The following is a 24,081-nucleotide window of genomic DNA, read 5'->3' on the forward strand; positions in this document are numbered from 1 at the left end:
ACGAGTCAGATTCGTTATTGTGGGGTTAATAATTTTTTAAATATGTACAGTTTGTAACAGTGCTGCCAAAATTGGCGTTCTTACAAGTGCTACCAACATTGTATTCTAAAATAACAGCAGCAGCTTTCATAATTCATATGTTTATAGTTACTCGAAGAAAAATGTAGTCAAGAATGTATCTAAAGTATTCCAATATGACAACATACAAGTGGTACCAACATTGTATTCTAATATAACAACATACAAGTGGTACCAACATTGTATTCCAATATAAAAACTTTCATAATTCGAATGTTTATAGTTACTCGATGAAAAATGTTGTCAAGAATGTATCTAAAGTGTTTCAATATAAAAACATACAAGTGATACCAACATTGTATTCTAATATGACAACATACAAGGGGTACCAACATTGTATTCCAATAAAACAACAGCAGCTTTCATAATTCATATGTTTATAGTTACTTGAAGAAAAATGTTGTCATTGTATTCTAATATAACAACAGTGATACCAACATTGTATTCCAATACACCAACATACAAGTAGTACCAACATTGTATTCCAAAATAACAGCAGCAGCTTTCATAATTCATATGTATTTAGTAACTCGAAGAAAAATATTGTTAAGAATTTATCTAAAGTATTCCAATATAACAACATACAAGTGGTACCAACATTGTATTCTAATATAACAACATACAAGGGGTACCAACATTGTATTCTAATATAACAACATACAAATGGTACCAAAATTGTATTCCAATATAACAACAGTGATACCAACATTGTGTTCCAATATAACAACAGTGGTACCAACATTGTATTCCAATATAACAACATACAAATGGTACCAACATTGTATTCCAATATAACAACATAGAAATGGTACCAAAATTGTATTCTAACATAACAACAGTGGTACCAACCTTGTATTCCAATATAACAACAGTGGTACCAACATTATATTCCAATATAACAACGGTGGTACCAACATTGTATTCCAATATACGAAGATACAAGTAGTACCAACATTGTATTCCAATATAACAACATACAAATGGTACCAACATTGTATTCTAACATAACAACAGTGATACCAACATAGTATTCCAATATAACAACAGTGGTACCAACATTGTATTCCAATATAACAACATAGAAATGGTACCAAAATTGTATTCTAACATAACAACAGTGGTACCAACCTTGTATTCCAATATAACAACAGTGGTACCAACATTATATTCCAATATAACAACGGTGGTACCAACATTGTATTCCAATATACGAACATACAAGTCGTACCAACATTGTATTCCAATATAACAACATACAAATGGTACCAACATTGTATTCTAATCTTAACAACATACAAATGGTACCAACATTGTATTCCAATATAACAACATACAAATGGTACCAAAATTGTATTCCAATATAATAACAGTGATACCAACATTGTATTCCAATATAACAACAGTGGTACCAACATTGTATTCCAATATAACAACATAAAAATGATACCAAAATTGTATTCTAACATAACAACAGTGATACCAACATAGTATTCCAATATAACAACAGTGGTACCAACATTGTATTCCAATATAACAACATACAAATGGTACCAACATTGTATTCTAATATAACAACATACAAATGGTACCAACATTGTATTCCAATATAACAACATACAAATGGTACCAACATTGTATTCTAATATAACAACATACAAATGGTACCAACATTGTATTCCAATATAACAACTTTCATAATTCGAATATTTATAGTTACTCGAAGAAAAATGTAGTCAAGAATTGATCTAAAGTATTCCAATATAACAACATACAAGTGGTACCAACATTGTATTCTAATATGACAACATACAAGGGGTACCAACATTGTATTCAAATATATCAACATACAAATGGTACCAATATTGTATTCCGATATAATAACAGTGATACCAACATTGTATTCCAATATAACAACAGTGGTACCAACATTGTATTTTAATATAACAACATACAAATGGTACCAACATTGTATTCCAATATAACAACATAGAAATGGTACCAAAATTGTATTCTAACATAACAACAGTGGTACCAACCTTGTATTCCAATATAACAACAGTGGTACCAACATTATATTCCAATATAACAACGGTGGTACCAACATTGTATTCCAATATACGAAGATACAAGTAGTACCAACATTGTATTCCAATATAACAACATACAAATGGTACCAACATTGTATTCTAACATAACAACAGTGATACCAACATAGTATTCCAATATAACAACAGTGGTACCAACATTGTATTCCAATATAACAACATAGAAATGGTACCAAAATTGTATTCTAACATAACAACAGTGGTACCAACCTTGTATTCCAATATAACAACAGTGGTACCAACATTATATTCCAATATAACAACGGTGGTACCAACATTGTATTCCAATATACGAACATACAAGTCGTACCAACATTGTATTCCAATATAACAACATACAAATGGTACCAACATTGTATTCTAATCTTAACAACATACAAATGGTACCAACATTGTATTCCAATATAACAACATACAAATGGTACCAAAATTGTATTCCAATATAATAACAGTGATACCAACATTGTATTCCAATATAACAACAGTGGTACCAACATTGTATTCCAATATAACATCATAAAAATGATACCAAAATTGTATTCTAACATAACAACAGTGATACCAACATAGTATTCCAATATAACAACAGTGGTACCAACATTGTATTCCAATATAACAACATACAAATGGTACCAACATTGTATTCTAATATAACAACATACAAATGGTACCAACATTGTATTCCAATATAACAACATACAAATGGTACCAACATTGTATTCTAATATAACAACATACAAATGGTACCAACATTGTATTCCAATATAACAACTTTCATAATTCGAATATTTATAGTTAGTCGAAGAAAAATGTTGTCAAGAATTTATCTGAAGAATTCGAATATTTATAGTTACTCGAAGAAAAATGTTGTCAAGAATTTATCTGAAGAATTCCAATATAACAACATACAAGTGGTACCAACATTGTATTCCAATATAACAACATACAAGTGGTACCAACATTGTATTCCAATATAACAACATACAAATGGTACCAAAATTGTATTCCAATATAACAACACTCGTACCAACATTGTATTCCAATATAACAACACTCGTACCAACATTGTATTCCAATATAACAACAGTGGTACCAACATTCTATTCCAATATACCAAAATACAAGTAGTACCAACCTTGTATTCCACTATAACAACAGTGATACCAACCTTCTATTCCACTATAACAACAGTGGTACCAACATTGTATTCCAATACACCACCATACAAGTAATACCAACATCGTATCCCAAAATAACAACATCAGCCTCCATAATTCATATATATTTATACTCACTAGAAGAAAAATATTACCCAAGACTTTATCTAAAGTGTCAAAAAATCACCCCAAAACTAATAATTTACTAGACTGAAACTGTTCCTAAAAATAAATTACCAAGAATATCGTTCCCCATTTTGTTATTTACGTGCAGTTTCGTTCAAATGCTTGCGATTAGTGAAATTATTCCGCTATTTGATCCCGTTAATCTAGATACGCTGAAACATTGCTAAACTGATGTTTTTACACGGCACGTATAAGAACACGAACGCGTACAGGTGGGCGTAGAAACGTCAGATTTAATTGCCGCGGCATGTGCACCGACCTAATATTAGTCGTGACTCAAAGTGACTTTTCGACGGTGAAAGAAGAGAAAAGAGTTTGTTTAGTCGCCCCAGTTAAAAATAAGACCCTCCTTTCCATATAACACTCGCTCCAAGGCAATGGATCACGGACCATCGTTTCACCGCCAAAAATTCAATTTCTAAATAGAATTACTATGAAACATCTCAACTGAAAATATACCTCTTTTTTCAAAAACAATAATTACAATTTGACTGTAATTTTCAATTTGTGACTTTCGTTTTAACGCCAATTTATTAATTTTAAATTTAACAATGTTTATTTATTTATTTTGTTAATTTTAATTTTAACAATGTTAATTTATTTATTTTGTCAATTTTAATTTTGACAATGTTAATTTATTTATTTTGTCAATTTTAATTTTGACAATGTTAATTTTATTTTATTTATTTTGTTTATTTTTATTTTAACAATGTTAATTTTAACAACGTTAATTTAATTTGATTTATTTTGTTAGTTTTAATTTAACAATGTTAATTTTAACAATGATAATTTATTTTTATTTATTTTGTTAATTTTAATTTTAACAATGTTAATTTATTTATTTTGTCAATTTTAATTTTGACAATGTTAATTTATTTATTTTGTTAATTTTAATTTTAACAATGTTAATTTTAACAACGTTAATTTAATTTGATTTATTTTGTTAGTTTTAATTTAACAATGTTAATTTTAACAATGATAATTTATTTTTATTTATTTTGTTAATTTTAATTTTAACAATGTTAATTTATTTATTTTGTTAATTTTAATTTTAACAATGTTAATTTATTTATTTTGTTAATTTTAATTTTAACAATGTTAATTTTATTTTATTTATTTTGTTAATTTTAATTTTAACAATGATAATTTTAACAACGTTAATTTAATTTGATTTATTTTGTTAGTTTTAATTTAACAATGTTAATTTTAACAATGATAATTTATTTTTATTTATTTTGTTAATTTTAATTTTAACAATGTTAATTTAATTTTATTTATTTTGTTAATTTTAATTTCGTAATATTACTTTTAATTTAGTTAATTTCAATTTTAACAATGTAAATTTAATTTTATTTAGTTTGTTAATTTTAATTTTATCATATTAATTTTAATTTAGTTAATTTTCTTTAACAATGTTAATTTAATTTTGTTTATTTTGTTAATTTTAATTTCATAATATTAATTTTAACAACGTTAATTTAATTTAATTTATTTCGTTAATTTTAATTTCATAATATTAATTTTAACAACGTTAATTTAATTTGATTTCTTTTATTAATTTCAATTTAACAATAATAATTTTAATGTAATTAATTCTAGTTTTAACAATGTTAATTTAATTTTATTTATTTTGTTAATTTTAATTTTGTAATATTAATTTTAATTTAGTTAATTTCAATTTTAACAATGTTAATTTAATTTTATTTAGTTTGTTAATTTTAATTTTATCATATTAATTTTAATTTAGTTAATTTTAATTTTAACAATGTTAATTTAATTTTGTTTATTTTGTTAATTTTAATTTCATAATATTAATTTTAACAATGTTAATTTTATTTTATTTATTTTGTTAATTTTAATTTTAACAATGTTAATTGTAACAATGTTATTTTTATTTTATTTATTTTGTTAATTTTAATTTTAACAATGTTAATTTTAACAATGATAATTTATTTTTATTTATTTTGTTAATTTTATTTTATTTTAACAATGTTAATTTAATTTTATTTATTTTGTTAATTTTAATTTTGTAATATTAATTTTAATTTAGTTAATTTCAATTTTAACAATGTTAATTTAATTTTATTTAGTTTGTTACTTTTAATTTTGTAATATTAATTTTAATTTAGTTAATTTTAATTTTAACAATGTTAATTTAATTTTGTTTATTCTGTTAAAATTAATATTGTTAAATTGGAATTAACAAAATAAATAAAATTAAATAAACGTTGTTAAAATTAATATTATGAAATTAAAATTAACAGAATAAACAAAATTAAATTAACATTGTTAAAATTAAAATTAACTAAATTAAAATTAATATTACAAAATTAAAAGTAACAAACTAAATAAAATTAAATTAACATTGTTAAAATTGAAATTAACTAAATTAAAATCAATATTACAAAATTTAATTAATTCTAGTTTTAACAATGTTAATTTAATTTTATTTATTTTGTTGGTTTCAATTTTATATTTGTTACTTTTTCAAGATTTTCGAAGGATCCCCGAAAAATTTGAGTCCAATTTAGAAAGTGAAACGGTTTGGCGTTCGGTAGATGGCGCAACGCTCGAATTTTTCCGCGAAACGCGTCGGTCCGGTGTCGAATTTCAGTCCTCGATGGCGTAATGTCCTCTTTGCTTATAAATCGAGATATCGCGTCCCGTCTTTCTCTGTACTAATACTCTGTCGACCAAACATCAGCCACGTCGTGAATGAAGCTTCCATTCGACTTAGCTATACGAGTATTAATAACTCTGTCGGTGGCACCGTTGCGAGCGTTTCGGTGATATTTTGGCATCGTGTAAACCGAGGCTGCCGATAAAAACTGCTCCGTTTCCAACGATCGACGATCTATTTCACGTGGCCACGAAATTCTGACACTTCTCGAATTAAACATTCTTCTAAAAACTCCATAGAAATTATCCATAACACGATTTAACAAAAAGCAAATTGATTTCTCGTTGTCTCGTTGGAACGAAGTGTTTTTTTAAATCAAAATCTGGTTACAGGATCTCAAAAAACGCGAAATTGAACACGTTGAGCTGTTCGTAATTTCGCGCCAATAAGCGTGAGGCCAAGTGGCGACATCTAGTTGTAATATGGTGGAAGATCGTATGGGGATTCCCGTGGAAAAATTATTTTCGGTTACGGGGATCAATTACAATCATTTTTGGTCAATAGACATAACCTCGAAATCCTAACCGTTTTCGAGAAAAAAATTCGATAAAGTGTGAAATTTTTCGACAAAATTAAAAAATTTTAAATCGTTTTGGAAAAATTATTTTCGGTTGCAGGGGTTAATTACAATCATTTTAGGTCAATAGACATACCCTCGAAATTCCATCCATTTTCGAGAAAAAAATTCGAAAAGGTGTGAAACTTTTTGGCGGGAAAAAAAAAAATTTCAAATCGTTTTGGAAAAATTATTTTCGATTGCAGGGGGCAATTACAATCATTTTAGGTCAATAGACATACCCCCGAAATCCTAACCATTTTCGAGAAAAAAATTCATTATTGAAATTACAATGTCTGACCCTGACATTCCGATTCCGCAAAGTTTCAAAAAGTTTCAAAGCGTTCTGGAAAAATTATTTTTGGTTGCAGTGGTCCATTACAATCATTTTAGGTCAATAAACATATCCCCGAAATCCTACCCATTTTCTAGAAAAAAATTCGAAAAGGTGTGAAACTTTTCGACGGGAAAAAAAAAATTTCAAATCGTTTTGGAAAAATTATTTTCGATTGCAGGGGTCAATTACAATCATTTTTGGTCATTACATACACCCTCGAAATCCTACGCATTTTTGAGAAAAAAATTCGAAAAGATGTGAAACTTTTCAACGGGGGAAAAAAAAAATTGCAAATCGTTTTGGAAAAATTATTTTCGGTTGCAGGGGTCAATTACAATCATTTTAGGTCAAGAGACATACCCCCGAAATCCTAACCATTTTCGAGAAAAAAAATTCATTATTGAAATTACAATGTCTGACCCTGACATTCCGATTCCGCCAAAGTTTCAAAAAGCTTCAAATCGTTCTGGAAAAATTATTTTTGATTGCAGGGGTCAATTACAATCATTTTAGGTCAATAGACATACCCTCGAAATTCCATCCATTTTCGAGAAAAAAATTCGAAAAGGTGTGAAACTTTTTGGCGGGGAAACAAAAAAATTTCAAATCGTTTTGGAAAAATTATTTTCTGTTGCAGGGGGCAATTACAATCATTTTAGGTCAATAGACATACCCTCGAAATTCCATCCATTTTCGAGAAAAAAATTCGAAAAGGTGTAAAACTTTTTGACGTGGAAAAAAAAAATTTCAAATCGTTTTGGAATAATTATTTTCGATTGCAGGGGACAATTACAATCATTTTTGGTCAATAGACCTACCCCCGAAATCCTAACCATTTTCGAGAAAAAAATTCATTATTGAAATTACAATGTCTGACCCTGACATTCCGATTCCGCTAAAGTTTCAAAAAGTTTCAAATCATTCTGGAAAAATTATTTTCGGTTGCAGGGGTCAATTACAATCATTTTAGGTCAATAGACATACCCTCGAAATTCCATCCATTTTCGAGAAAAAAATTCAAAAATGTGTGAAACTTTTTGGCGGGAAAAAAAAAAATTTCAAATCGTTTTGGAAAAATTATTTTCGATTGCAGGGGACAATTACAATCATTTTAGGTCATTACACACACCCTCGAAATATTACGCATTTTCTAGAAAAAAATTCGAAAAGGTGTGAAACTTTTTGGCGGGAAACAAAAAAATTTCAAATCGTTTTGGAAAAATTATTCCCATTTGCAGGGGTCAATTACAATCATTTTTTGTCATTACACATACCCTCGAAATCCTACGCATTTTCGAGAAAAAAATTCGTAATCGAAAGTATAATAAGTGGATAGAAATATTACCCTAAAATTTTATGCAAATGTTCAAAAAATCATAACTTCTGGATAGATTAGATGATTTTAATGATTCAAAATTCAATCAATGCGTATTAATGGAGCTCTGGAGCCCCAGAAAAATGAAAAATAACACAACTGTTAATAACTTTTTTTTTTGTATTTGTTAAACCACAGAAAATTTGGTCATCCCTGGGAGAAATTTTAATGATAGATTCTGGAGACCAAAATAAGACGAAAATGAAGAATACCAAATTGTTGATTGAGGCTTCGTTGAAAAGTTATTAACGTTTAAAGTTCCGCCTGTAGAACCACTGTCGTGCGCGCGCAGCGCAGATTGCCGCTCCACAAACGGAACTTTAAACGCCAATAACTTTTCAACGAAGCCTCAATCAACAAATTGTTATTCTTCATTTTCGTCTTATTTTGGTCTCTAGAATCTCCCATTAAAATTTTGTCGAGCTGTGACCAAACACTTTGTATATTAAGTATTATTTATTATAATTTTAGTGAAATAACGATTGTTATAATAAACTAACTGCTTTAATTGATAAATAGCGTGACTTACCGATCTCTAACCGAGCAGTGCAGACTGCTTTGCCAGCAGCGTTCTCCGCCACGCAGGAAATCGTACCGACATGCGTGCTTCCGGTCTCCGGAATCGTCAGCACCTGCCTATCCCCGCTGACAGACACCAAAAAGTCCTTTCCATGAACAGGACGGTCGTTAAACAGCCATTGGATCTGAAAATCAGACGTGCAACTCACTCAACGACTTTCCTACACAACTTAACAGTGTCAAACGTCGTAACTTCATTCCCTGAATTACCGACCGAGTTCGAACGGTGTTAATAATGACTCAGTCGGTAAATTCTCCAACGCGGTAAAATGTTAAGTTTCTTCGTCTATGGTCGATAAAATAGAGCAAAACAGGTTTTTTTTTCTTCAATGTGAGGAGTTAATTTTTTTCTATTTGATTGTTTATACTTTATTTTAATTATTAATAGGTTTGTTATTTTTGTATTTATTTAAATGGAAGAACTAATGGATTTGAAATTGAGTAATTATTGCGAACTCGGGAAATATAGGCACAAAACAATGTTAATTTATTGATTTTTTTTTTTTAAATTTTTAAAAATTAATGGATATTTTAAATTTCAAATGTTTACGATCGATAAATCATAGGGTGGATCGATTCTATAATAGAAATTCATGATCTACTCGAAAAAACTCTTTTATATTCAATTTTTTATTTATTATTTATTATTCACGTACTCGAAGAAATTCTTTTATATTTAATTTTTTATTTATTATTTTATTTATTATTTTTATTATTTATTATTTATTATTGTATATTATTTATTGCTTTTTTATTTATTATTTTATTTATTATAGAAAAATCAAAATTGAAGGGCCATTTTAAAAAATTCAAAAATACCACAAAAACGTCACTCGAACGAAAAACCTTTTTTATATTTAATTTTTTAATTTAAAAAAAAACCCAAAATTGACTGATCATTTTACAAAATTCGAAAATACCACAAAAAATTTACATACTCAAAAAAAACTCTTAAATATTCAATTTTTAAGTTTATAAAACCCCCAAAATTGACTGATCATTTTACAAAATTCGAGAATATCACAAAAACGTCACTCGAATGAAAAACCTCTTTTATATTTAACTTGTAAATTTATAAAAAAAAAAAACAAAATTGACTGGCCATTTTATAAAATTCAAAAATTCCACAAAAAAGTCACTCGAATCAAAAAAGTCACTCTTTTTCATTTTACTTATTGGTTCATAGAAAAATCAAAATTGAAGAGCTATTTTTCAAAATTCGAAAATATCACAAAAAATTCACATATTCGAAAAAAACTCTTTTATATTCAATTTTTAAATTTATAAAACCCCCAAAATTGACTGATCATTTTATAAAATTCGAAAATACCACATAAAATTCATATACTCAAAAAAAACTCTTTCATATTCAATTTTTAAGTTCATAAAAAAAACCAAAATTGACTAAAAATTTAACAAAATTCGAGAATACCACAAAAAATTCACATACTCAAAAAAAACTATTTTTATTCAATTTTTAAGTTCATAAAAAAAACCAAAATTGACTAAAAATTTAACAAAATTCGAGAATACCACAAAAAATTCACAAACTCGAAAAAAACTCTTTCATATTCAATTTTTAAATTTACAAAAAAAAACCAAAATTGACTGATCATTTTTCAAAATTCGAGAATACCACAGAAAATTCACATACTCAAAAAAAACTCCTTTACATTCAATTTTTAAGTTTATAAAACCCCCAAAATTGACTGATCATTTTATAAAATTCGAAAATACCACAAAAAATTCATATACTCAAAAAAAACTCTTTCATATTCAATTTTTGAGTTCATAAAAAAAACCAAAATTGACTAAAAATTTAACAAAATTCTAAAATACCACAGAAAATTCACAAACTCGAAAAAAACTCTTTCATATTCAATTTTTAAATTTACAAAAAAAAACCAAAATTGACTGATCATTTTTCAAAATTCGAGAATACCACAGAAAATTCACATACTCAAAAAAAACTCTTTTTTATTCAATTTTAAGTTCATAAAAATAACCAAAATTGACTAAAAATTTAACAAAATTCGAGAATATCACAGAAAATTCACATCCTCAAAAAAAACTCTTTTTTATTCAATTTTAAGTTCATAAAAATAACCAAAATTGACTAAAAATTTAACAAAATTCGAGAATATCACAGAAAATTCACATCCTCAAAAAAAACTCTTTCATATTCAATTTTTAAGTTCATAAAAAAAACCAAAATTGACTAAAAATTTAACAAAATTAGAGAATACGACAAAAAATTCACAAACTCGAAAAAAACTCTTTCATATTCAATTTTTAAGTTTACAAAAAATAACCAAAATTGCCTAAACATTTAACAAAATGTGAAAATACCACAAAAAATTCACAAACTCGAAAAAAACTCTTTTTTATTCAATTTTTAAGTTTACAAACAAAACTCAAAATTGCCTAAAAATTTAACAAAATTCTAAAATACCACGAAAAATTCACATCCTCAAAAAAAACTTTTTTATTCAATTTTAAATTCATAAAAAAAACCAAAATTGACTAAAAATTTAACAAAATGTGAAAATACCACAAAAAATTCACAAACTCGAAAAAAACTCTTTCATATTCAATTTTTAAATTTACAAAAAAAAACCAAAATTGACTGATCATTTTTCAAAATTCGAGAATACCACAGAAAATTCACATACTCAAAAAAAGCTCTTTTATATTCAATTTTTAAGTTCATAAAACCCCCAAAATTGCCTAAACATTTAACAAAATGTGAAAATACCACAAAAAATTCACATACTCAAAAAAAACTCTTTCATATTCAATTTTTAAGTTCATAAAAACCCCCAAAATTGCCTAATCATTTAACAAAATTCTAAAATACCACAAAAAATTCACATCCTCAAAAAAAACTCTTTCATACACAATTTTTAAGTTTACAAAAAAAAACCAAAATTGATCATTTAACAAAATTGTAACTCCAAAAATTGTGAAACGATATTAAACCTCGAACACGTCACAAAAAATCGTCGAAAATCGCGTAGTTCCCCAAATTTCCAACACACACGATCGACATATGTAAATGGCGGATCGATTTTGTCACAGAATTCAATAAACTACGCAGCGGGAAATGCACGTACCGATACCTGATCCGCGAGTGTCACAGAAAATTCGACGAAGTTCCTCGCGCCGCGGCTGCGTCCGCGAATTTCCACATCAGGTACATTGTTCCTGTTTAAATATAACCCGGAGGCACGAAATTACTCTTGGTCGGCTACCTCCTGACAGGCTGGCCAACTTTGCACCCTATCTCTCACGCGTCCCGACACCTTCGAATCATGGCTCTCGATCTGGCGCCACAGTTCGAGAAGCTTCTTCGCCTAATTGCATTTACCGATGAAACTAATTTTTCCAGAATGAGAAATTTCAAACATTCTCGAATTTTTTTCTCGAAACTGGGTAGGATTTCGAGGGTATGTCTAATGACCAAAAATGATTGTAATTCACCCCTGTAACTGAATATAATTTTTTCGGAAAAATTTGGAATTGTTTAATTTCGTAAAAAAAGGGACTTCCCCGGTCGATTTTTCTTGGAAATTGGTTTTTGATTTTTAGTAATTTTGTTTGACGTCCTATAGAAAAGTTGTTTAATACTTTTTTGTAGGTGACTGTGGGTTCTACATTAGAAAAAAGTTTCATTGAAATGTATTCACTATTGTAGGAGTTATGGCTGTTTGAAAATTGGACCGTTTTTATGGAGTTTTTCTCATTTTGCGGAGTCAAGGAATAACTTTTCGAATATTTTTATTATTGCGATATATTCTAGGCTAAAATACGCGGCGTTTGGCTTTTCGAACATTAAAATCGTCCAATCCGTTCAGAAGTTATGACATCTTAAAGATTTGCATGAAATTTCGGGGAACCATTTTGTAAGGAATTTTTTTCTCGAAACTGGGTGGGATTTCGAGGGTATGTCTAATGACCAAAACTGATTGTAATTGACCCCTGTAACTGAATATAATTTTTTCAGAAAGATTTAGAATTGTTTAATTTCGCAGAAAAAGGGATTTCCCCGGTCGATTTTTCTTGGAAATTGGTTTTTGATTTTTAGTAATTTTGTTTGAAGTCCTATAGAAAAGTTGTTTAATACTTTTTTGTAGGTACCTATGGACTCTACTTCAAAAAAAAGTTTCACTGAAATATATTCACTATTGTAGGAGTTATGGCTGTTTGAAAATTGGACCATTATTATGGGGTTTTCCTAAGATTACGGGGTCAAGGAACAACTTTTCGAATATTTTTATTATTGCGATATATTCTAGGCTAAAATACGTGGCGTTTGGCTTTTCGAACATTAAAATCGTCCAATCCGTTCAGAAGTTATGACGTCTTAAAGATTTGCATGAAATTTCGGGGAACCATTTTGTAAGGAATTTTTTTCTCGATACTGGGTAGGATTTCGAGGGTATATCTAATGACCAAAAATGATTGTAATTGACCCCTGTAACTGAATATAATTTTTTCGGAAAAATTTGGAATTGTTTAATTTCGTAAAAAAAGGGACTTCCCCTGTCGATTTTTCTTGGAAATTGGTTTTTGATTTTTAGTAATTTTGTTTGACGTCCTATAGAAAAGTTGTTTAATACTTTTTTGTAGGTGACTGTGGGTTCTACTTTAGAAAAAAGTTTCATTGAAATGTATTCACTATTGTAGGAGTTATGGCTGTTTGAACATTGGAGCATTTTTATGGGGGTTTTCCTAAGATTATGGGGTCAAGGAACAACTTTTCGAATATTTTTATTATTGCTACAGATTCTACACTAAAATACGCGGCGTTTGGCTTTTCGAACATTAAAATCGTCCAATTCATTCGAAAGTTATGGTGTTTTAAAGATTCGCATGAAATTTCTGGCTTGGAATTATATTTTCATTTAGGAATTTTTTTCTCGAAAATGGTTAGGATTTCGAGGGTATGCCTATTGACCAAAAATGATTATAATGGATCACTGCAATAGAAAATAATTTTTCCAAAACGATTTGAAACGTTTCAATTTTGTCGAAAAATTTCATACATTCTCGAATTTTTTTCTCGAAAATGGTTAGAATTTCGGGGGTATGTGTAATGACCAAAAATTATTATAATAGACCCTCGCAACCGAAAATATTTTTTCCAAAACGATTTGAAACGTTTCAATTTTGTCGAAAAATTTCATACATTCTCGAATTTTTTTCTCGAAACTGGTTAGGATTTCGAGAATATGACTCTCCGCCAAAAATGATTGCAATTAACCCCTGCAACCGAAAATAATTTTTCCAGAAAGATTTGATACTTTAATTTTGCCCAAAAATTTCCCCCCTCTCGATTTCTCTTAAAAACTCGTTTTTAATTTTTAATAAATTTGATTAACCCCATACATTGAACAAAAATAACTAAATTTCACTAAATTCCCACAAACAAAACTCCAAACCAATTACTACACAGTGCAAAATAAAAAATCACCCAAAATTCTCACAAATTATCAAATTATCAAAATCTAGAATCTCTGAACCAAACTAATATTTCTCAAAAATTTATCTAAAACTGCTCAAAAAACGTCTATTCACAAATTAGTTACTTTATCCTGTCTAATAAAAAATTCAAACATCGAACAATTAAAATTAATTACAAAATGGTTCACAATCGTTTTTAATTCCCAAAAAGTCCAAAAATTTGACTATTGTCAGTCGATTGGAGATTTTCAAAACGTGTATTTTTTGTTTCAAAGTGTCAAATTACCTTTGGAGATGGTTTCCCAAAAACGATGCACTCGAATTTCGTGGAAACCCCCTCGGGGACGTTTCTGCTTTCGAATTTCTCTTTGAACGTGGGTGCAATCAGCTTTTCCTCCATTTGCACGAACTCCTCCTTCCCTCGAAAGTCGCCCAACGATCTTACGACTAACCTAGCAAAAGCCTTTGCCTTCCCGTGGACGTTGGTGGCCTTCACCACGTAATTCCCCCTGTCTTCAGGGATGGTCGACAAAATTTTTAGAATCCCTGTTCCATCTTCCGTCTGCTTCACCTAAACACCAAATAATATTAAATAGTTTAGTGGAAATTCAATATCAATAATTAACATAACCTTAAAAAAATATCAGACATTTTAGGGGTGGGTGGAGAGGGGGTGGTGTCAAATGCAAGTTTTTAAACTTTCTCGCGGAATATTTTCAATTCAATATCAATAATTAACTTAACCTTAAAAAAATATTAGACATTTTAGGGGTGGGTGGAGAGGGGGTGGTGTCAAATGCAAGTTTTTAAACTTTCTCGCGGAATATTTTCAATTCAATATCAATAATTTACTTAACCTTAAAAAAATATCAGACATTTTAGGGGTGGGTGGAGAGGGGGTGGTGTCAAATGCAAGTTTTTAAACTTTCTCGCGGAATATTTTCAATTCAATATCAATAATTAACTTAACCTTAAAAAAATATCAGACATTTTAGGGGTGGGTGGAGAGGGGGTGGTGTCAAATGCATATTTTTAAACTTTCTCGCAGAATATTTTCAATTCAATATCAATAATTAACTTAACCTTAAAGAAATATCAGACATTTTAGGAGGGGGAGGGGGTGGGAGGTGGTGTCAAATGCAAGTTTTTAAACTTTCGAATATTTTGTGTATAAATTATATTATCTTTTAGAGTTAAATTTGAGAGATTTATTTATGGATGTTTTGGCGGTATTTTTGAATTTTTTGGGGGGAAATGGAATTAAAATTGATGGAATTCTCAAATATACACGAAAAAACGTGGCCATTTTATTTCTTCGCGGAATATTTGGCAAATAAACTGAATTATCTTTTACAGTTAAATTTGAGAGATTTATTTATCGATGTTTTGGCGGTATTTTTGAATTTTTTGGGGGGAAATGGAGTTAAAATTGATGGAATTCTCAAATATACACGAAAAAACGTGGCCATTTTATTTCTTCGTGGATAAACTATAATATCTTTTACTGTTAAATTTGAGAGATTTATTTATGGATGTTTTGGCGGTATTTTTGAATTTTTTGGAGGGAAATGGAGTTAAAATTGATGGAATTCTCAAATATACACGAAAAAACGTGGCCATTTTATTTCTTCGTGGATAAACTATAATATCTTTTACTGTTAAATTTGTGAGATTTATTTATGGATGTTTTGGCGGTATTTTTGAATTTTTTGGAGGGAAATGGAGTCAAAATTGATGGAATTCTCAAATATACACGAAAAAACGTGGCCATTTTATTTCTTCGTGGATAAACTATAATATCTTTTACTGTTAAATTTGTGAGATTTATTTATGGATGTTTTGGCGGTATTTTTGAATTTTTTGGAGGGAAATGGAGTTAAAATTGATGGAAATCTCAAATATACAAGAAAAAACGTGGCCATTTTATTTTTTCGTGGAATATTTTGTGAATAAACTATATTATCTTTTGCAGTTAAATTTGAGAGATTTATTTATGGATGTTTTGGCGGTATTTTTGAATTTTTTTGGGGGGAAATGAAGTTAAAATTGATGGAATTCTCAAATATACACGAAAAAACGTGGCCATTTTATTTCTTCGCGGAATATTTTGCAAATAAACTGAATTATCTTTTACAGTTAAATTTGTGAGATTTATTTATAGAAATTTTGGCGGTATTTTTGAATTTTTTTGGGGGGAAATGGAGTCAAAATTGATGGAATTCTCAAATATACACGAAAAAACGTGGCCATTTTAATTCTTCAAGATGAAAACACGTGGAAGATTCTTAATTAGTATGAGTTTGACTATAGAAGATAGTAGAATAAAAGATAAGTTAAAAAGTTATTAAAGTTTAAAGTTTCGTAGGTTCTGAATTTTTTTCTCGAAATTGGGTAGGATTTCGTGGCTATGTATAATGACCAAAAATGATTGTATTTGACCTGTGTAACTGAATATAATTTTTTTAGTATGATTTGAAATTTTCTAATTTCGTCTAAAAATTTCAGCACCTTCTCGAATTTTTTTCTCGAAAGTGTGTAGGATTTCGAGGGTATGTCTAATGATCAAAAATGATTATAATTGAGCCCCACAAACGAAAATAATTTTTCCAGAAAGATTTGAAACTTTTTAATTGTGCAGAAAAAGGGACTTCCCCTGTCGATTTTTCTTGGAAATTGGTTTTTGATTTTTAGTAATTTCGTTTGACGTCCTACAGAAAAGTTGTTTAATACTTTTTTGTAGGTACCTATTGGCTCTACTTCAGAAAAAAGTTTCACTGAAATATATTTACTATTGTAGGAGTTATGGCTGTTTGAAAATTGGAGCATTTTTATGGGGTTTTCCTAAGATTACGGGGTCAAGGAACAAGTCTTCGAATATTTTTATTATTGCTACATATTCTACACTAAAATACGCGGCGTTTGGCTTTTTGAACATTAAAATCGTCCAATCCGTTCAGAAGTTATGACGTCTTAAAGATTTGCATGAAATTTCGGGGAACCATTTTGTAAGGAATTTTTTTCTCGAAACTGGGTAGGATTTCGAGGGTATGTCTAATGACCAAAAATAATTGTAATTGACCCCTGTAACTGAATATAATTTTTTCAGAACGATTTGAAACATATGAAATGTCAGGGGAACCATTCATTCACGATCAGACAGTATATTTTCGGTAATGAATTTTTTTCTCGAAAATGCGTAGGATTTCGGGGGTATGTGTAATGACCAAAAATGACTATATTTGACCCCTGTAACTAAATATAATTTTTTAAAAACGATTAGAAATTTTTTAATTTCGTCTAAAAATTTCATCACCTTCTCGAATTTTTTTCTCGAAAGTGGGTAGGATTTCGAGGGTATGTCTGATGATCAAAAATGATTGTAATTGACCCCCACAACCGAAAATAATTTTTTCAGAATAATTAGAAATTTTTTAATTTAATTTTTTAATAACTTTTTAACAAAGCCTCCATCAACAAATTAGTATTCTCAAGAATCTCCCATTAAAATTTTTCCCAGGTGTGCCCGAACACCCTGTATATGGGGTAGACCACAGAATCAAGCCAATTTTATTCACGAATAACGAATATAAATTTTAAATTTATTCGTGGCCTCCATTTATACTTCATTCGTAAATTTATTCGTAATTTAAAAGAGTCATGCATTGTTTTGCTATCTATAGCATCCTTTTCAGAACCCATATATATATATACTCTTTCACAAACAGAAAATACTATAAAAAATAAAAATAATCATTCACCAAAATTACTTATTTTTGAATAAAAAATGATAAAAACACTTAATACAATTAAAAACTCTATTCCAATAAAAATTATCAAATTTAAAACATAATTTAAATTTAATTCCATTCAAATTTAAAAATAATACAAAAATACAAAAAAATAACACAAAATGTTAATTAACAAACTATATTTCAAAACTAAATTCGTATTTCATTTTGATATAAAATTATCAAATTTAAAACATAATTTAAATTTAATTCCATTCAAATTTAAAAATAAAAAAAAGACAAAAAAATAACACAAAATGTCAATTAACAAACAATATTTCAAAACTAAATTCGTATTTTATTTTGATATAAAAATATCAAATTTAAAACATAATTCAAATTTAATTCCATTCAAATTTAAAAATAATACAAAAATACAAAAAAATAACACAAAATGTCAATTAACAAACAATATTTCAAAACTAAATTTGTATTTTATTTTAATATAAAATTATCAAATTTAAAACATAATTCAAATTTAATTACATTCAAATTTAAAAATAATAAAAAAATAACTACACAAAATGTTAATTAACAAACTATATTTTAAAACTAAATTCACGCTTCATTTTGATATAAAATTATCAAATTTAAAACATAATTTAAATTTAATTCCATTCAAATTTAAAACATAATTTAAATTTAATTCCATTCAAATTTAAAACATAATTTAAATTTAATTCCATTCAAATTTAAAACATAATTTAAATTTAATTCCATTCAAATTTAAAACATAATTTAAATTTAATTCCATTCAAATTTAAAACATAATTTAAATTTAATTCCATTCAAGTTTAAAAATAATACAAAAATACAAAAAAATAACACAAAATGTCAATTAACAAACAATATTTCAAAACTAAATTCGTATTTTATTTTGATATAAAATTATCAAATTTAAAACATAATTTAAATTTAATTCCATTCAAATTTAAAACATAATTTAAATTTAATTCCATTCAAATCTAAAACATAATTTAAATTTAATTCCATTCAAATTTAAAACATAATTTAAATTTAATTCCATTCAAATTTAAAACATAATTTAAATTTAATTCCATTCAAATTTAAAACATAATTTAAATTTAATTCCATTCAAATTTAAAAATAATACAAAAATACAAAAAAATAACACAAAATGTCAATTAACAAACAATATTTCAAAACTAAATTCACGTTTCATTTTCTTATGTACAATTACTACATAGTTCACTGTATATATATAAAAAATTCAAGCCTCAAACCTTTGCAAAATATTTAATTTACACATAACAATTTATTTATACAAAAATTTTTCAAAAACTGATCGAACAATTCGAATAAAATTTCTATTCGTTATTGCAAACACTCACCAAGATTCGTTCGTTGCCAGTGACTTCGACGCTGTCGGAGAACCATCTCAGTTCCGGCTTAGGTTCGCCGACCACCGCGCACTCGAAGATGGCGTTCTCTCCCTCGGCCACCAGCGAGTCCGTCGGGAGCTTCGCGAACCTCGGCGGCGACCCCGCGGCGGCCGCGTCCTCGCCTCTGTGCGGCTCGCCAGGCACCGAGACGGCTGAATCAGAACAATCGTTTGCCTCTTAGCGAACCATGCAGTCGTGCAACATGGCTTCCGTTCAACCAATTGGTCGTACGTACGAGTCACTGTTAATGTGCACTGACTAGACGCTTCGCCGCCAGCATTAATGGCGACTACTTTGTACACACCAGCGTCATCCAGGAAAGCCTCGTGGATGACCAGGGAGCACTTGTCGCCTTGGAACAGCAGCTGGAAGTCTGCGGACTCCTTCACAGGCTGCTCGTCGTGGTACCAGATCACCTGTGGCAACGAGAGCTCGTAAACAACAGTCTGTTATACAGGGTGGTCAACGCAAATGCGAAGGAGACTCACTTCTGGCTCTGGTTGGCCGACGATCACGCAGTCCAAGCGAACTGAGCGGCCCTCCTGAGCCCTGAGATCCTTCAGGGGCATCTGGATCTTGGGCACGATGGGCTCCATGTCGCTGCAGGGGGGCTCGGAGTCGCTGGTCTCGTGGGGCAGACGACCCTTCACGGACACGTGGCAGGACACTGTTGCCTCGCCAGCCTCGTTCCTGGCGACCACCGTGTAGCAGCCGGCATCCTTCGCGTACGCCTCAGGGATGACCAAGCTGCTCCGATCGCCGTCCGTTTGTGTCTGAAACGGCGAGCCACGACACCCTGAGCTCTCGATTCTTCGTTTTCCTGGACGCGTTGCTCTATTTTGAATTCGGCGCGTGCAAGTCGCTATAAATACCGGGGGATGCTCGTAGCGGATCGAAGGGGGATTGGGGAAGTGAGAGGACACGAGGAAAACGACTTTCATTCAAGACCTCATCGTTCCACGACTAGAAAATTGATGCTTCATTGGGTTTATACTAATGATTCGTAAAATGAACATCGTTCTGGAGTTAGAAAATACATTTATCGTACACTGTATGTCTATTGGTGTTTCTTGCGAGATGTTGGTAACAAATATTTAAAAATTTTCGATTGCTATTCAATTTACGAATCATGTCTGGGATTCATTTTACGAATCACTACTGTATCTCATTTTTACTGTATAGAGATGATTCGAATACAGTTTGCAGTAATTCATAAATTGGACGGTGATTCGTAAATTGGACGGTGATTCGTAAATTGAACATTTCTGTCGCTTCCAAATTAGGGATTATGCTTCTTATTTCGTTCAGGACCTTATTGTTCCACCAAATACACGATTAGAAAATTACTTCACTCAGTTTATACTAATGATTCGTAAAATGAACATGGCTCCGGAATTGGAATATACGTTTATCGTACAGTAGAAGCGAAATTCGACACCAGTGAGTGTTTTGTATACGTATATGTATAGGCAGTAGTGATTTTCTAAATGATCCCTACAGGTGATTCGTAAATTGAACATTTCTATCACTTCCAAATTAGGGATCTTCCACCTTCTTTCACTCAAGACCTTATCGTTCCACTAAATACACGAATAGAAAATTGAAACCTCGCTTTATACTAATGATTCGTAAAATGAACATCGTTCTGGAGTTGGAATATACATTTATCGTACAGTGGAAATGAAATTCGACCCCAGCGGGTGTTATGTATATGTATATGTATAAGCAGTAATGATTTTTGAAATGAACTCTATAGGTGATTCGTAAATTGAACATTTCTATCGCTTTCAAATTGGGGATCTTCCGTCTTCTTTCATTCAAGACTTTAACGTTCCACCGAATACACGACTAGAAAATTGATACTTCACTGGGTTTATACTAATGATTCGTAAAATGAACATCGTTCTGGAGTTAAAAAATACATTTATCGTGCAGTGGAAGCGAAATTCGATACCAAGGGTGTAGTGTATATGTATATGTATAGGCAGTAATGATTTTTTAAATGATCCCTACAGGTGATTCGTAAATTGAACATTTTTGTCCCTTCCCAATTGGGGATCTTCCTTCTTCTTTCATTCAAGACCTTATCGTTCCACCAAATACGCGACTAGAAAATTGATACCTTGCTCGGTTTATACTAATGATTCGTAAATTGAACATTGCTATCGCTTCCAAATTGGGGATTATGCTTCTTATTTCATTCAGGACCTTATTGTTCCACCAAATACACGATTAGAAAATTGATACCTTGCTCGGTTTATACTAATGATTCGTAAATTGAACATTGCTATCGCTTCCAAATTGGGGATTATGCTTCTTATTTCATTCAGAACCTTATCGTTCCAGCAAATAGACGACTAGAAAATTGATGCCTCACTGGGTTTATACTAATGATTCGTAAAATGAACATCGCTCCGGAGTTGGAATATACATTTATCGTACAGTGGAAATGAAATTCGACACCAGTAGATGTTATGTATACGTATATGTATAGACAGTAGTGATTTTTTAAATGATCCCCACAGGTGATTCGTAAATTGAACATTTTTGTCCCTTCCAATTTAGGGATCCTCCTTCTTCTTTCATTATCATTCCACCAAATACGCGATTAGAAAATTGATACCTCACTGGGTTTATACTAATGATTCGTAAAATGAACATGGCTCCGGAGTTGGAATATTCATTTATCGTACAGTGGAAATGAAATTCGACCCCAGCGGGTGTTATGTATATGTATATGTATAGGCAGTAATGATTTTTGAAATGAACTCTATAGGTGATTCGTAAATTGAACATTTCTATCGCTTTCAAATTGGGGATCTTCCGTCTTCTTTCATTCAAGACTTTAACGTTCCACCGAATACACGACTAGAAAATTGATGCTTCATTGGGTTTATACTAATGATTCGTAAAATGAACATCGTTCTGGAGTTAAAAAATACATTTATCGTACACTGTATGTCTATTGGTGTTTCTTGCGAGATGTTGGTAACGAAATATTTAAAAAAGTTCGATTGCAATTCAATTTACGAATCATGTCTGGGATTCATTTTAAGAATCACTACTGTATAGAGATGATTCGAATACAGTTTACTGTAATTCATAAATTGGACGGTGATTCGTAAATTGGACGATGATTCGTAAATTGGACGGTGATTCGTAAATTGGACGGTGATTCGTAAATTGGACGGTGATTCGTAAATTGAACATTTCTGTCGCTTCCAAATTGGGGATTATGCTTCTTATTTCATTCAGGACCTTATTGTTCCACCAAATACACGATTAGAAAATTACTTCACTCGGTTTATACTAATGATTCATAAAATGAACATGGCTCCGGAGTTGGAATACATATTTATCGTGCAGTGGAAGCGAAATTCGATACCAAGCGTGTTTTGTATATGTATATGTATAAACAGGAGTGATTTTTTAAATGATTCCTACAGGTGATTCGTAAATTGAACATTACTATCGCTTTCAAATTGGGGATTATGCTTCTTATTTCATTCAGGACCTTATTGTTCCACCAAATACATGATTAGAAAATTACTTCACTGGGTTTATAGTAATGATTCGTAAAATGAACATCGTTCTGGAGTTCGAAAATACATTTATCGTGCAGTGAAAGCGAAATTCGACACCAGTGGGTGTTGTGTATACGTATATGTATAGGCAGTAGTGATTTTTTAAATGATCACTACAGGTGATTCGTAAATTGAACATTTTTGTCCCTTCCAAATTGGGGATTATGCTTCTTATTTCATTCATGACTGTATCGTTCCACCAAATACACGATTAGAAAATTGATACCTTATTCGATTTATACTAATGATTCATAAAATGAACATGGCTCCGGAGGTGAAATATGCATTTATCGTGCAGTGGAAGCGAAATTCGATACCAAGGGTGTAGTGTATATGTATATGTATAGGCAGTAATGATTTTTTAAATGATCCCTACAGGTGATTCGTAAATTGAACATTTTTGTCCCTTCCAAATTGGGAATCCCCCTTCTTCTTTCATTCAAGACCTTATCGTTCAAATATACGACTAGAAAATTGATACTTCACTGGGTTTACACTGATGATTCGTAAAATGAACATGGCTCCGGAGTTGGAATATTCATTTATCGTGCAGTGGAAGCGAAATTCGATACCAAGGGTCTTTTGTATATGTATATGTATAGGCAGGAATGATTTTTTAAATGATCCCTACAGGTGATTCGTAAATTGAACATTTCTATCGTTTCCAAATTGGGGATCCTCCTTCTTCTTTCATTATCATTCCACCAAATACGCGATTAGAAAATTGATACCTCACTGAGTTTATACTAATGATTCGTAAAATGAACATGGCTCCGGAATTGGAATATAC

General features: G+C 30.0%; 1 protein-coding gene across 9 annotated transcripts in view; it reads right to left on the reverse strand.

Moving 5' to 3' along the window:
- The window catches only part of LOC143349064 (uncharacterized), a 179,375-nt gene that overhangs the window by 33,814 nt on the left and 121,480 nt on the right, over nucleotides 1–24,081 (reverse strand). For all 9 annotated transcript variants that reach the window (XR_013080862.1, XM_076779965.1, XM_076779961.1 and 6 more), the window contains exons 36-40: nucleotides 20,196–20,480; nucleotides 19,943–20,123; nucleotides 19,657–19,859; nucleotides 14,803–15,087; nucleotides 9,004–9,178 (exon numbers count right to left, since the gene is read on the reverse strand). Coding sequence is in view for 8 of the 9 variants with exons in the window: in XM_076779965.1 (XP_076636080.1) it covers nucleotides 9,004–9,178; nucleotides 14,803–15,087; nucleotides 19,657–19,859; nucleotides 19,943–20,123; nucleotides 20,196–20,480 (1,129 nt within the window). In the remaining variant the exon portion in view is untranslated. The remainder of the gene's footprint in view (nucleotides 1–9,003; nucleotides 9,179–14,802; nucleotides 15,088–19,656; nucleotides 19,860–19,942; nucleotides 20,124–20,195; nucleotides 20,481–24,081) is intronic.

This window comes from Colletes latitarsis, chromosome 12 (assembly GCF_051014445.1).
Source record: "Colletes latitarsis isolate SP2378_abdomen chromosome 12, iyColLati1, whole genome shotgun sequence".
Classification (NCBI taxonomy): domain Eukaryota; kingdom Metazoa; phylum Arthropoda; class Insecta; order Hymenoptera; family Colletidae; genus Colletes; species Colletes latitarsis.